This window comes from Drosophila kikkawai, chromosome X (genome assembly GCF_030179895.1).
Source record: "Drosophila kikkawai strain 14028-0561.14 chromosome X, DkikHiC1v2, whole genome shotgun sequence".
Classification (NCBI taxonomy): Eukaryota; Metazoa; Arthropoda; class Insecta; order Diptera; family Drosophilidae; genus Drosophila; species Drosophila kikkawai.
Window position 1 is genome coordinate 23,629,030 of NC_091733.1, and position 16,170 is coordinate 23,645,199.

General features: G+C 39.9%; 1 protein-coding gene across 1 annotated transcript; it reads right to left on the bottom strand.

Annotated features, from left to right (window-relative positions):
* Positions 1 to 12,784: 12,784 nt before the first annotated feature.
* On the bottom strand, positions 12,785 to 16,147 carry LOC108075092 (thioredoxin domain-containing protein 3 homolog). Its single transcript, XM_017167374.2, has 5 exons — positions 15,928 to 16,147; positions 15,769 to 15,872; positions 15,635 to 15,706; positions 13,591 to 14,834; positions 12,785 to 13,529 (listed from the first exon to the last, which is right to left on the bottom strand). Exons 1-5 carry the CDS (start codon positions 16,016 to 16,018, stop codon positions 12,875 to 12,877), a joined length of 2,166 nt encoding a protein of 721 aa, XP_017022863.1. The 5' UTR covers positions 16,019 to 16,147; the 3' UTR covers positions 12,785 to 12,874.
* Between the last annotated feature and the right edge of the window lie 23 nt (positions 16,148 to 16,170).

Genomic DNA, 16,170 nt, shown 5'->3' on the forward strand with positions numbered 1-16,170 from the left:
GTGATGTACCTACCGCACCGTAGAAGGTATGCCCCGCAGCATCCATCTGACATCAAATTGGCCAGAAACGACGACGACGGCTTACAGCAGGAATCAGTACCGAATCGACCATCGCAATCGCAACAATTACAGCAACAACAACTACTACAAGAACAACAACAGCAACTACCACTACCACTAGATGATTATCATCATCAGTGGCTCCGGCTGGGGCCATACGAGTCAGCTGCCTCAACGATGGCCTACTCGCTGCCCGAGACCAGAGCCACTTCGCCCCACTCCGATATTGAGTTCATTGCGAGAACTACTAGAACAACAACAGCAACACCAAGGACAGCAACAGCAACAGCAACAGTAAGAACAACAACAACAACTAACAAAAATGAAGCAATGATATTAAGCGTACCAATTAAAATAACAACGTCCCCATTAGCTATTAAAAAGATATATTCAGATAATGACATTAATTATAACAATACCGATATAGAGAAAGCTAAAATAGAGATAGCCGAAGAGGAGGAGCAGCCAGAGCTCCAGCTCCATCATCACCAACACTCGCCGTATTCGTATCATACGCTATGAGGGAGGAAACATGACAGACGACGAGAGAACAGAGAACCAGAAATGAGTAACGAGTAACGAGTAACGAGTAACGAGCAGATCTAAAAGCCAGCTGTAAAGGCATAGAAATATGCAGATGAAGGAGGAGGAGGAGGAAGAAATAGTAGTAGAACGCAGACTATATAGGGCTAAATGCTATATATGTGTAGGCTTAAGGGTATCCATCAGTCGATATATGATATATGATAGGAGGAGGCGTATTGTAATTGTACTTTTTTCTATAATGTTAGGGACAAACAAAGCCTAGGACACACCAGCAAAATGAATATAGATGAACTCTTCACCACTCACAAACACACACACACACAACATAGTAGGTGTTGTAAGTAAGTATTTAGGTAGTTACACTCTACATCTTAGGTTTATCTCTAGAACATAGACGGGAAGGAGGAGGAGGAAGAGTCAGTCGGTGGTAATCTGCAAGCGTTTTTGTCTTGTTTGTATTTAAAGTTTACTCAACTCAATTATGTAAATTTAAATGCGAAATTATATGTATTTATTCGATGTACATAACAGATTAATTAATGTAGATAACAAATTTTTGTATGTAATTACGATTATACATATATATATATATATATATATAAATATTTCAACCGAAGCCAGAGCCCCCACACAGCCTACCTACTTGTTATCTTTGAAGATTGAGCAGGGATTCCCCATACTTGTATAATATTCGAAAGAGCATTTGTTTTTATTTCGATGGAGAGTTTTATAAGCAAAGACCATATAATAAATAAGATGAGGAACGGCTTCACTTCAGGATTTCTTTAAAATTTAGAGGGAAAAAAGCGCTAAACTGAGAGCATTCTAGATATGCCTGTAGGTAAAGATTTTTATTCAGCTTTAAATAAATTAATATATTTAAATTAAAATTATATTATTATTCTAGATTTGCCTATCGGTATTACTGAAGATTTTTTTTCTGCTATAAATAAATTAAATATAAATTAAAATTATATTTTTATAAATTAATTAAAGTTCTTGAATGTTTCTTACTTTTTTGAAGTAAGCTTCTTACTTATTTATTATGAGGTCTTTGCTGTAGCAATATAATTTGTACAGATGAAATTTTCCTGTAAATTAACTATTTATATTTTTCACTCCCTGGCTTTAGCTTTCCCAAAAAATACTTGTGCCCATCGGTTGCTAGAGTAGAAAAGGCTTTTTGTAAGATGACATTGTGTAGATAAATCCAGTCCAGTCAAGACACACCACACACACCATACACATTCTCCTCCAGTCCAGTCCAGCCAGTCGAGATTGTGTATGTTTCGTTCTCGTAATACTCTCGTAAGCACTCACACAGGCGACTAGTAGGATCCTATGAAAATCAAACCAATTAGTGTAATAGATAGGCGACGAATCGTTCGATTCGGCATGGATATCGAAGAGCGCACAAATATTGTAATTTAAATATGAACGAAATGAGAATCCATAAAACTTAAGTATGAGAATTTACACGCAAAATAAACTTACCAATTACGACTAGAAAACAAAAACGAAACCGAATACGAAACCGAAACCAACTTCACAGCTATTGTACGATACTTGAAATATTAATACTAAGCAATACTAGCAAGAAACACAGACATGGGATGGGAGTGTGGCATAATTTTCGGAGTAATATAATCTTAATCATGCATAGATAAACAATAGTTTACATAACTCTAACTATAGTGTGTCAAATCCATATAGAAAATCCATACTGGCTGACCGTTTTTGACTGCTTCCACATGAGATTTGTCCATAGTTTTCATATCCTTTTCATTCTCACTCAAAACTTCTCTCCTCTTCTCTCTGTTTTAGACGTAAGATTGTTTTGTTCACCTAGCTTGTTGCTTTTGCTTAAACATCAGAGTTCGCAGCGGGACAGCACACACAGCCACTAATTAATTCAATTTGCAAGAATACCAACCCGATCATTGCCTCAATGCCAAAACAAAAGAACGTAAATAAATAAAAATTAAAAGAAAAACAAAAAATAAGAGAAATGAGTACAAAATGTGAAGATGATTAGTTAAGAGTCTCGTTTTTTGATATTGCCTCTATTCAGTTGCATTGGCATTACTCTCGAGAGACCATTTAGGATGTAATTAATGTAATTCGCTTTTCTAAAGCCTCCTCCCTCATTGCTTCTACGACTCTGCCTTACGCCTGTCCAACTGCGAGCTCAGGGATCGGGATCGGGATCGGGATCGGGATCGATCTGACCGCGATCCGTGGTGATACTTCGGGTGAAGAGTAGTCCCTCCATCTACCCCAGCTAGATGATGCCAAAGCTGAAGTATCCTTTTGTATAAATGCATATAGATCGATGGACAAGCATCGATTGTTCTTCCAGGCTTCCCCTCTCATTCGAATACTCAGATCAGATACTCAGATTGGATACCCATTTTTGAACTATAATCCCGCCATACATAGATAACATACATTCCGCGTGGAGACGAGATCGATGACCATGAGATCCTGTGTTCATTTTGTCCCGAGTCGAGGCTTACTCTTTCTAAAACCATGTACACCTACATATACCTAATAATCTTGAACCTTACGATTCGATTGTGCATTTCGTTAGCCTAACTAAGCTGCTTACACTGTCTGGTTTTGAAACAAACAAACAAAAGAAGAAGGTCACATGGGGAGTACATACCTACAAGTAGCTCTGAATTCTTTGCAAGGCAACAAGGATAAGCAACACCGGATATAGGCATATACATATATATATATAGGGATATAGGAGCATAGGGTTACGATTCGATATGCGGATATATATATAAAACTAGAACAATTTAAATTTGGTAAAGCTAAAGGGATGTAATGATAATGCATATACATAAATACATATATCAGAAAAAACCAGAAACAGATTACACTAAATATATCTTAACTGAATATACACTAAGGTAATAAAGCAGTTTAAATAATTACGATTAAGAGACGCTAGAGTAATTGAACTACGTTTAATATTTAATTATGTAATTATAAAGACGACTTGTAATTTATATACAAGACATATACATACATAAACATATAATAATAACATAAATACCTGCCTTCAACAAAATTTGTTAATAAAAACCATTAATACTTTCTTATTTTACATATAAAGTAAAGGAATTACATAATAATAATAATAATAATAATAAAGAAAATAACAAAAAATGAACAACAATTTCCAGAAAAATTACAAACAAAAATCATCAAACTGTGTTTCTCTCTCTTTTTTGGGATTTTGTATGTGTTTTTTAATTAAGTCCCACGAATAAACAACAACATTTTAGTTTTATATAATTTTATTTTTATTTTATTTCAAACAAAATAACAATTTAAAGCCACAGAGGTCAGCGCATCAGCTTTACTTAGCTCTCATTTTGTTCTTGTTAAAATGTTCTTGTTTTTAAAGTGTTGTTTTATTTGTTGTAGGCAATGCCAACGCTAAATGAAATCTAGGCATTTTCAGTACAAATCCAGCAACTCCTGGATTTCATGTATCAGGCGAACAGAATCAGCAGAAGGTGGATTTACTCTTGTGCAAACGAAATTTTCACTCAAACTACGATATTTCTCTGGGATGCACAGCTCAGATACGGTCTTCGCAAGTAAAGGTTTCACTCATCTTTACTCTTTAATTTGCGTAAGACCGTAACTGGCGAACACAGAGCAGGAGAGCGAAGGTCAGCACTCGCAGCGCTGAGAAGAATAGTAATTAAGAGAATAAATAACGTGCTCATAACTTTTCTGCTTAATTCCCCGAAGATCGTAACTAACGAACAAAGAGAAGGAGAGCGAGGATGGGCTGATGCGTAGCTCTGAGAGATATCGTTAATTGAGTAAAAGTAATATCGTAATTTGAGTGAAAATATTCGTTTGCATTAAAGTAAATCCACCTCCTGCTGATTCTGTTCGCCTGGTACATGAAATCCAGGAATTGCTGGATTTGTACTGAAAATGTCTAGATTTTAGTCTTGTTCTTGTTACAACAATAAAAACAACATTTTTACAACAATATCAATTTAACAACAACAAGCTAGATGATCTGTGGGTTGAGTGAAAACGCTTGCATTGAAAATAATGGTTTGCACTCATTTCAGCTCTCTACTTTCCCGAAGACCGTAACTGACGAACAAAGAGCAGAAGCGCGAAGACCGTAGCTGACGTGCAGCTCTTAAAATTTATTGAATCAAAGAGCTACGGTAACCGCTGCTCTCATAAATGGTCTCTCCGTTTCGAATAACTTTCGAACACAAAGAGCGAAAGCTCAGATGAGCTGATCTGCGGCGAAGAGTGAAAACAATGAGTGGAAGTATTAGAATTGAGTAAAAAAAAAAAAGCTTTTACACTAACGCAAATACTCCTCCTGCTGATTCTGTTCGCCTGGTACATGAAATCCAGGAATTGCTGGATTTGTACTGAAAATATCTAGATTTAAGCCTTGGTTTTGCTTACAACAACAACAACCACTGCCTCTCTATAAAAGCGACAATTGTACAACAACAACAAGCATCGATCGCTCTCGCAATTACGTCATCACTCAAATTAGCATCGTTGTGCTGCCCAAATAAGTATGCAGTTAAAAACCATAGGCAAGAGTCGCCGAATTGCCAGGCCAAATTATGGTGCATCTTTTGGGCTGAATAAATTTGCAACAAACGAAGGTGCCAATTTATGGCATACTTTTGCGCTGAGTTTATATTGATAACAGTTTGCAATGCTGATCTAATACTGGGAACAGTTTGTGATGCTTCGTTAATACTGGGAACAGTTTGTGGTGCTGAGTTTATACTGGGAACATTTTATAATTCTGAATTTTCACTCAATGACCACAATGGACTCAAGCCAGCCAGCAACTCAAACTGGTCCTCATTGAGTGAAAAATTCTTTTGCACTAAACAAAATCCACCCTCTGCTGATTCTGTTCGCCTGTTACTTGACTCCCAGAAATGTATGAATTTGTACTGAAAATGTCCAAATTGGAACCTTGTTGTTGCTACAACAATAAAAACAATATTTTTACAATAAATGCATTTAACAACAACAGCAGTTGTTCTTTTTCATAGGGTCTTTGAGTTATTTTATTCGTTGCTCTCAAAGAATCAGCAACCTGTTCTATGCAATGAGTGAGAAATGTTGAATTTGAGTGAAAACAATGCTGTGCACTCATGTCGGCTCTCTAAATCCCCGAAGGCCGTAACTAGCGAGAAAAGAGCAGGAGAGGCGGAGACCGTAGCTGACGTGCAGCTCTGAAAATCCATTGAGTCAAAGAGTTATAGTAACCGCTGCTCTCCCGCTCTCATAAGTGGTCCGTCTCTCCGTTTCGAACAACTTTCGAACAACTTTCGAACAACTTTCGAACAACTTTCGAACAACTTTCGAACACAGAGCGGTAGAGCTGAGATGAGCTGATCTGTGGCGAAGAGTGAAAACAACGAGTGGAAGTATTAACATTGAGTGAAAGTATTGATTTGCACCAATCTAAATCCACCTCCTGCTGATTCTGTTCGCCTGTTACTTGACTCCCAGAAATGTATGAATTTGTACTGAAAATGTCCAAATTGGAACCTTGTTGTTGCTACAACAATAAAAACAATATTTTTACAATAAATGCATTTAACAACAACAGCAGTTGTTCTTTTTCATAGGGTCTTTGAGTTATTTTATTCGTTGCTCTCAAAGAATCAGCAACCTGTTCTATGCAATGAGTGAGAAATGTTGAATTTGAGTGAAAACAATGCTGTGCACTCATGTCGGCTCTCTAAATCCCCGAAGGCCGTAACTAGCGAGAAAAGAGCAGGAGAGGCGGAGACCGTAGCTGACGTGCAGCTCTGAAAATCCATTGAGTCAAAGAGTTATAGTAACCGCTGCTCTCCCGCTCTCATAAGTGGTCCGTCTCTCCGTTTCGAACAACTTTCGAACAACTTTCGAACACAGAGCGGTAGAGCTGAGATGAGCTGATCTGTGGCGAAGAGTGAAAACAACGAGTGGAAGTATTAACATTGAGTGAAAGTATTGATTTGCACCAATCTAAATCCACCTCCTGCTGATTCTGTTCGCCTGGTACTTGACTCCCAGAAATGTATGAATTTGTACTGAAAATGTCCAAATTGGAACCTTGTTGTTGCTACAACAATAAAAACAATATTTTTACAATAAATGCATTTAACAACAACAGCAGTTGTTCTTTTTCATAGGGTCTTTGAGTTATTTTATTCGTTGCTCTCAAAGAATCAGCAACCTGTTCTATGCAATGAGTGAGAAATGTTGAATTTGAGTGAAAACAATGCTGTGCACTCATTTCGGCTCTCTAAATCCCCGAAGGCCGTAACTGCCGAGCAAAGAGCAGGAGAGCGGAGACCGTAGCTGACTTGCAGCTCTGAAAATCTATTGAGTCAAAGAGTTATAGTAACCGCTGCTCTCCCGCTCTCATAAGTGGTCCGTCTCTCCGTTTCGAACAACTTTCGAACAACTTTCGAACACAGAGCGGTAGAGCTGAGATGAGCTGATCTGTGGAGAAGAGTGAAAACAACGAGTGGAAGTATTAACATTGAGTGAAAGTATTGATTTGCACCAATCTAAATCCACCTCCTGCTGATTCTGTTCGCCTGGTACTTGACTCCCAGAAATGTATGAATTTGTACTGAAAATGTCCAAATTGGAACCTTGTTGTTGCTACAACAATAAAAACAATATTTTTACAATAAATGCATTTAACAACAACAGCAGTTGTTCTTTTTCATAGGGTCTTTGAGTTATTTTATTCGTTGCTCTCAAAGAATCAGCAACCTGTTCTATGCAATGAGTGAGAAATGTTGAATTTGAGTGAAAACAATGCTGTGCACTCATTTCGGCTCTCTAAATCCCCGAAGGCCGTAACTGCCGAGCAAAGAGCAGGAGAGCGGAGACCGTAGCTGACTTGCAGCTCTGAAAATCTATTGAGTCAAAGAGTTATAGTAACCGCTGCTCTCCCGCTCTCATAAGTGGTCCGTCTCTCCGTTTCGAACAACTTTCGAACAACTTTCGAACACAGAGCGGTAGAGCTGAGATGAGCTGATCTGTGGAGAAGAGTGAAAACAACGAGTGGAAGTATTAACATTGAGTGAAAGTATTGATTTGCACCAATCTAAATCCACCTCCTGCTGATTCTGTTCGCCTGGTACTTGACTCCCAGAAATGTATGAATTTGTACTGAAAATGTCCAAATTGGAACCTTGTTGTTGCTACAACAATAAAAACAATATTTTTACAATAAATGCATTTAACAACAACAGCAGTTGTTCTTTTTCATAGGGTCTTTGAGTTATTTTATTCGTTGCTCTCAAAGAATCAGCAACCTGTTCTATGCAATGAGTGAGAAATGTTGAATTTGAGTGAAAACAATGCTGTGCACTCATGTCGGCTCTCTAAATCCCCGAAGGCCGTAACTAGCGAGAAAAGAGCAGGAGAGCGGAGACCGTAGCTGACGTGCAGCTCTTTCAATTTATTGAGTCAAAGAGCTACGGTAACCGCTGCTCTCATAAATGGTCTCTCCGTTTCGAATAACTTTCGAACACAAAGAGCGAAAGCTCAGATGAGCTGATCTGCGGCGAAGAGTGAAAACAATGAGTGGAAGTATTAGAATTGAGTGAAAAAAATGCTTTTACACTAACGCAAATACTCCTCCTGCTGATTCTGTTCGCCTGGTACATGAAATCCAGGAATTGCTGGATTTGTACTGAAAATATCTAGATTTAAGCCTTGGTTTTGCTTACAACAACAACAACCACTGCCTCTCTATAAAAGCGACAATTGTACAACAACAACAAGCATCGATCGCTCTCGCAATTACGTCATCACTCAAATTAGCATCGTTGTGCTGCCCAAATAAGTATGCAGTTAAAAACCATAGGCAAGAGTCGCCGAATTGCCAGGCCAAATTATGGTGCATCTTTTGGGCTGAATAAATTTGCAACAAACGAAGGTGCCAATTTATGGCATACTTTTGCGCTGAGTTTATATTGATAACAGTTTGCAATGCTGATCTAATACTGGGAACAGTTTGTGATGCTTCGTTAATACTGGGAACAGTTTGTGGTGCTGAGTTTATACTGGGAACATTTTGAAGTTCTGAATTTTCACTCAATGACGACAATGGACTCAAGCCAGCCAGCAACTCAAACTGGTCGTCATTGAGTGAAAATTTCTTTTGCACTAAACAAAATCCACCTTCTGCTGATTCTGTTCGCCTGTTACTTCACTCCCAGAAATGTATGAATTTGTATTGATAATGTCCAAATTGAAGCCTTGTTGTTGCTACAACAATACAAACAATACTCCTACAATAAATGCCTTTAACAACAACAACAGTTGTTCTTTTCTAATAGTTCTTTGAGTTATTTTAATCGTTGCTCTCAAAGAGTCAACGAGCTGATCTGTTCAATGAGTGAGAAATGTTGAATTTGAGTAAAAATAATGGCTTGCACTCATTGTCGCTCTCCTAATCCCCGAAGGCCGTACCTGGCGAGCAAACAGCGGGAGAGCGAAGACCGTATCTGAGATGAGCAGCCCAGAGAAATATCGTAATTTGAGTGAAAAATTCTTTTGCATTAAAGTAAATCCACCTCCTGCTGATTCTGTTCGCCTGGTACATGAAATCCAGGAACTGACGGATTTGTACTGAAAATGTATAGATTTTCAGCATTGTTTTTGCTACAACAATAAAAACAATATTTTTACAACAATATCAATTTAACAACAACAAGCTAGATGATCTGTGAAACTAATTTTCAAAGGTTCATAACTCAGCATGAAATTCGATTCGGAAATCTGTTCTGAATTAGTTTTTATTAGCTCAACAAAACTGCATACTTATAATAATTTATATTTATATAATCTTAGGATCGCCAGAGGTGAAGCTGGAGGAGCGAGCAGCTGGCAGGACAGACTTCAACCGAATGGCAGTAGAGGACGGTGATCGGATCTTGGCTTCGGGCTATATGAAACCCTGCAGTAGGCGTAAATAATTAAAATATTTATAAATAAAATGTAAATATGTAAATGTAATTGAAGGAACACACAAATATGAATCAATAAAAGATAGTAAAATCAATGTGCAATTTTTTTGTGAAGGCGGCATTTATTTGGGATCGTTTGGGGTAAAATCTAATTATTTTGAAAGCGAAATCTACATTTTTTTCTTCTATTTTTTAACATTTTTCTGAATTTTTAAAATTTTTTCTGAATTTTTATAATTATTTTAGAATTTTTCAAATTGTTGTAAATATTTTAACTGCCAAATTTGAATTTGAATTTAACTGCCAAATTTGAATTTGAATTTAACGACGATCAGTTTCAGTGTGCCCAGGTGCATTTGTAAAATAACACCTAAATTTGGATTCAAAAGGTTTGAGTCTCCGCTAACTTTCGCCGGCTCCGAAATGGTTTGAAACTTGGACTTTTTATAACAGTTTATACCAGTTTTCAGTTGCTTGCTGCTGATTTCTGTTCGCCTGTTACCCCAATTTGGGAAACGGGCAATTTGCATGGAAATTTTCGGAAATTTGGATGGGCTGCTGTAGGGATGTTGTTGTAAAAAGGTTGTTGTTGCCGTCAAGCTGTTGTTGTCGGCAACAAATAGGTATAAATGCATAAAATGAAATATAACAGTTTATACCAATTATTATTTTTGCCCAAAAGTTTTTATAACAGTTTATACCAGTTTTCAGTTGCTTGCTGCTGGTTTCTGTTCGCCTGTTACCCCAGTTTGGGAAGCGGCCAAATTGAATGAAAAATTTTGCTTGCTTGCATCAGTGATGCTCATCTGCATCAGTGATGCTCATCTGGCTATATTTCAATATTGGGGGCTTAATGGCAGTGATGCTCATGTGCATCAGTGATGCTCATCTAGCTATTTTTTTTGCATTATTGGTAGAAAATGGCATCTTACTAGCTGCCAGTGATGCTCATCTAGCTATTTTGCATTATTGGGACAAAATGGCATCGCACTAACTGCCAGTGATGCGCATCTAGCTATTTTGCATTATTGGGACAAAATGGCATCGCACTAACTGCCAGTGATGCTCATCTAGCTATTTTGCATTATTGGGACAAAATGGCATCTCACTAAATGCCAGTGATGCTCATCTAGCTATTTTGCATTATTGGGACAAAATGGCATCTCACTAACTGCCAGTGATGCGCATCTAGCTATTTTGCATTATTGGGACAAAATGGCATCTCACTAACTGCCTGTGATGCGCATCTAGCTATTTTGCATTTTTAGGACAAAATGGCATCTTACTAGCTGCCAGTGATGCTCATCTAGCTATTTTGCATTATTGGGACAAAATGGCATCTCACTAACTGCCAGTGGTGCTCATCTAGCTATTTTGCATTATTGGGACAAAATGGCATCGCACTAACTGCCAGTGATGCGCATCTAGCTATTTTGCATTATTTGGTGAAAATGGCATCTCACTAACTGCCAGTGATGTTCATCTAGCTATTTTGCATTATTGGGACAAAATGGCATCTCACTAACTGCCAGTGATGCTCATCTAGCTATTTTGCATTATTGGGACAAAATGGCATCTCACTAACTGCCAGTGATGCTCATCTAGCTATTTTGCATTATTGGGACAAAATGGCATCTCACTAACTGCCAGTGGTGCTCATCTAGCTATTTTGCATTATTGGGACAAAATGGCATCTCACTAACTGCCAGTGGTGCTCATCTAGCTATTTTGCATTATTGGGACAAAATGGCATCTCACTAACTGCCAGTGGTGCTCATCTAGCTATTTTGCATTATTGGGACAAATTGGCATCTCACTAACTGCCAGTGATGCGCATCTAGCTATTTTGCATTATTTGGACAAAATGGCATCTCACTAACTGCCAGTGATGCTCAACTAGATATTTTGCATTATTGGGACAAAATGGCATCTCACTAACTGCCAGTGATGCTCATCTAGCTATTTTGCAATAATTGATGTTTCTTTCATTGAGCCTGTTTAAATTATCCCACCCAAAAAAAATCGCATCGTCCTCATAACTTAACAATAACACATTTTTTAAGGTTTATTATTTATATCAGCTTTAAATAAAAAAAAAAGAAGAAAAGGTGAGGCATGTGGGAATGTCGGAGGTCGTTCCCAGTGGTTTCAGCTCGGTCTTGGTGGCACCCTCGTCGTGCTGCCCCAGCACCTGGTCCACTTCTGCTCCTCCTCGTCCTGATCCTCCTTGCCAATGCTCTCTGTCTCGCCTTCGGCACCCGCTTTCAGTTCCTGGCAGCTTGCTGCAATTAAATTTAGTACAAGAAATAAAGCTAACTTTGGCCAGCCAAAGTTTGTATACCCTTGCAGGTAACAATTAAAATATATCATAACTAAGCCAAAAATGCATTAATTTCGATTCGGAAAGCAGTTTTGTGTTAGTTTTTTATTAATTTAAAAAAACTGCATACCAAATTTAAAATTTTAAGAAATCAAAATTCTTGGCCATTTTTTGCTAATTTTAATGATGTAACCCCTTATCAAATTTCGCAAAAATGGCAAAAAAAATCGTTTTCTTCCGGACATGTCTAGAAAGATTCCCCTGTTGATGCTGATCAAGAATATATATGGTTTATGGGGTCGAAAATGATTCCTTGACTTGGAAAAATATTATTTTGTATTATAAAATCGGATTTTTTATATTAAAAAACTTCTTGATTTTTGTTTAAATTAAAAATATCACAACTCGGCCAAAAGAGCATTAATTTGAAATCGGAAAACTGTTCTGTGCAAGATTTTCTACAGTTAATAAATCTGCATACTTCATTTAAAAATTTTGAAAATTAAATTTTTTATCAAAATCAAAAATTTTAATGATGTAACCCCTTATAAAATTTTGCAAAAATGGCCAAAAAATCGATTTCTTCCTGGCATATCTAGAAAAATTCCCCTGTTGATGCTGATCAAGAATATATATACTTTATAGGGTCGGTAAGGTCTCCTTCACTGCGTTGCAAACTTCTGACTGAAATTATAATACCCTGCAAGGGTATAAAAAAAAGGTGCGATTTATTTTAATAATTTTTCGGAAACAAAACTAATTTCAGGTTCATAACTCGGAAATTCGGAAAGCTGTTCTGAGATGCCTTTTCGGAAATCGGTTCCACAACAACAACCAACTTTACAACAACCATAAATTGACAAAAAGAATGTTTTTTTTTAATTTTTTACAAAAAAAAAAAGAAGAAAAACCTTGTTAATAATGCTGCAGGACAGCTGTGCACAATCTATTCGGCTGCCGGCGCAGCTTCTGCTGGGGCTTCGGCGGGTGCTTCCGCTGGGGGAGCTTCGGCTGGGGCTTCGGCTGGCGCTGGAGCTGGAGCTGGTGCTGGGGCCTCGGCCTCGGCTTCTGGCGGTGGCGGTATCGCCTCCGTAGGAGCTGGTGGCGCCGCTTCTGACGCTGCCTCTGGGGGAACTGCTTCGGCCGCCACTTCTGGCTCTCCGGCAGCTTGCGGAGCTGCTGCTTCCGGTGCTTCTCCCTCCACGGCTGGTGGTACCTCTCCTTCGGCCATAGGTGCCGCAGGAGCTGCAGCACCTTCTTCTCCTTCGGCTGGCGCAGCTTCTCCACCTTCCGGTGCGCCGCCCGCCGCTTCCATGACGGAGCCCGTTGATTCTGCTGCAGCCGCCGCTGCTGATGCTGCCGCTGCGACTGCCTCGGGATCCAATGTATCGCGCTGGTCGCCCTTCTTCCCCTTCTTCTTCTTCTTCTCCGGCTCGGCCACGACCTCCTCCTCCTGGGGCTTGTAGTCCTCGGGGAAGAACTTGAGGGCCTCGTCCTTGCCGACGGTGACATTGGGACTCACGTAACTGGGGCCGTAGTACACCAGCGATAGCATCATGTAAGACTGCACCTTGTTGACCTTCAGGACGATCTTGTCGGAGCTGGAAAGGAAGAGCAAGAAAGGTGTAATGGACGGAGGATAAACCCACCGAAAATACATACTCCATGTGCGGTCCGGCCTCGTATTTCTCTGTGGAGTTGGCTATCAGCTCCGTATCCTCGGGATCCGCGCTGGAAAAGTAGCCGTAGAGTGGCACCTCGTCCTTGTGGCGCTCGACCACGTTCAGAATCTCCTTGCGCTTGGAAGCATCGAAGGCCATGATGATGTGCGGCTGCTCCGGCTTGGGATCCGGTGGCAGGAAGCCAGTTGTTTGGCCGCGGAAGAAGACGTAGATAAGGGCGGCGTGGGTGCGACGGTTGTTGGGCACCCAGATTGGCGGCATCTTCACCGTCTTGATGCGCGTGGGCGGCTTGGCTTCCTCCTCCTCCTTGGCCTCCGCCATCTTCTCCTCGTCCTCAGCGACGGCCTCCTCGGCACCGTCCAGATCCATGTCAAAGTCCGGCATACTTGGAAAGCCAGCCATGGGATCGCCGCCCGGCTCGGTCACCTCCTCCTCGCTGGCTTCCTCCTCCTCCTCGGCGGCAATTGCTTCATCGTCCTCGGCATGGAGCTCCTCCAGCATCACCGATTTGCCCCTGGGCTTGGCCTTGCTCTTGGCCACCTTTTGTTCCTCCTCGGAGCTTACCTCCTCGACCCACACCTCGCCCTCCTTCAGCTCCACCTCGACCTTGATCTTCATGGTGGTAATGATGGGCGGCAGGACGCGCTCCTCGTGAAAATCGTCAGCCTCCTCCTCCCGCTCTCGGGTCAGCTCGTGGGCATATGTCATCAGGACATTCGGCACGGTGCCAATGCTCTCGTCGATCTTCCAGAAGCAGATGAGCAGCTCCTTCTGGTCCAGCTGTTCGATGACGTCCGGCGACATGGGGTTCTTGCAGGCGAAGTTCACCACCTCGAACTGATCGGTGGTCACCTGGACGACCTTGCGCTCCTTGCACTGCATCTTAAGCGCCTCGGCCGGCTCGGTGAGCTTCTTGAACATGTCGCGATTGACCTGCGGCCCGAACACCGTCACACCGATGTCCGGCATGTTCTCCATGATGGAGTCCGTTACCACGGTCAGGTAGTCCACCTGCTTCTTGTGCCTGATCTCCCACTCTGCGCGCTCCGCCCGCTCGATGGCCTCCTTCTTGAGGCGCTGCTGCTCCACCTCGATCGGCTGGAGCTCGTCGAGCCTGTAGTAGGTGCGCGGTGTCTTCTGGATCAACTTCTCCAGCTCTTTGGTTACCATGGCGACCAGCTTGGGCACGTCAGAGCCGAACATGATGTTGACAGCTTTGCCTCCCTGCAAATGTAACAAAATTTAATATAAAATAATAAACAATCGATAATATTTTAACATTTAAAATTTTGTTTATAATTTTGGGAAAATATCAAGTTTTTAAAAATCTATAACTTAGCCAAAAATGCGTTAAATTCAATTCGGAAAGCGTGGTTGTGTTATATTTCAAAAGATTAACAAATCTGCATACTTAATTTATGTTTATTTTAAGTTTCATTTGTTTAAGATTTTTTTTAATTTTTCGTAAAAAATCGAATTTTTAAAAATCTATAACTTAGCCAAAAATGCAGTAAATTCAATTCGGAAAACGCTGTTGTGTTAGTTATTTTACGCTTAATAAATCTGCATACCAAATTTAATTTTAATATTTATTCATAATTTTAAATAATAATTTTTTGAAAAATGAAAGTCAAAATATCAAAAATCCATATCTTAAAAAATTCTATAACCAAGCCAAAAATGAACTAAAATCAATTCTGAAAACGTTGTTATGTTAGTTTTAACGAGGTTAACAAATCTGCATACCACATTTAAAATTTTATTTTTTTACAAAATTTGCAAATTTTAATGATGTAACCCCTTACATTTTTTTGAGAAAATGGTGAATTTTTATTTTTTGTAAAAAATCGAATTTTTAAAAATCCATAAAAAATTCAAAAATGCAGTAAATTCAATTCGGAAAACGCTGTTGTGTTAGTTATATTACGCTTAATAAATCTGCATGCCAAATTTAATTTTAATATTTATACATAATTTGTAATATTTTTTTGAAAAGTAAAAGTCAGCTGAAAAATTCTACTTACGGTCACAAACAGCCAGGTGGGCTCACTCTTTTTGTTGAACCGCTTCAGGGCCGTGATGGTGTCCGACTTGCACTAAGCAATACTCAGATTAGTGAGGATGTAGCCAAGGCTCAACTTACGCAATCCCCACGCACAATGGCCAGCTGCATGTTGTCGCCGCCCATCTCCAGCTTCATCTTACGCAGGGAGCCGACCAGCCCCAAGCAGGGTCCGCACCAATCCGAGTAGATGTCCAGCACTGCACATTACGGGTTACGAAAGGTAAGGAAGCTGGCTCAGGCGGCGGCACTTACCCAGCAATCCCGGACGCTCGATAAAACGCTCGAGATCCTCGTCGGTTTGCAGATCAGCCTGCAGCTGTTGCGCTCCACCCTTCTTGGCCATCCCTGCCTACGAATTTAGATATATAAACAGATTCCCCGAAAAGAAAAGAAACTAGAATTTACGAGTTGCTTTCGAATTTTGTTAACATGTTTGCCTGGCTCTGTGTCAGGGCGAAAGTGAGTTTGTTTCCATGAAACTATTGATTTAACAAT

Bases quoted from the DNA above. Each gene is read 5' to 3' on its own strand.
- LOC108075092 (XM_017167374.2), bottom strand. From the start codon at position 16,018: ATGGCCAAGAAGGGTGGAGCGCAACAGCTGCAGGCTGATCTGCAAACC. The intron at 15,873-15,927 runs GTAAGTGCCGCC...CGTAATGTGCAG, and splicing joins CGAGCGTCCGGGATTGCTGG to TGCTGGACATCTACTCGGAT. The intron at 14,835-15,634 runs GTAAGTAGAATT...TTACATTTGCAG, and splicing joins CCACCTGGCTGTTTGTGACC to GGAGGCAAAGCTGTCAACAT.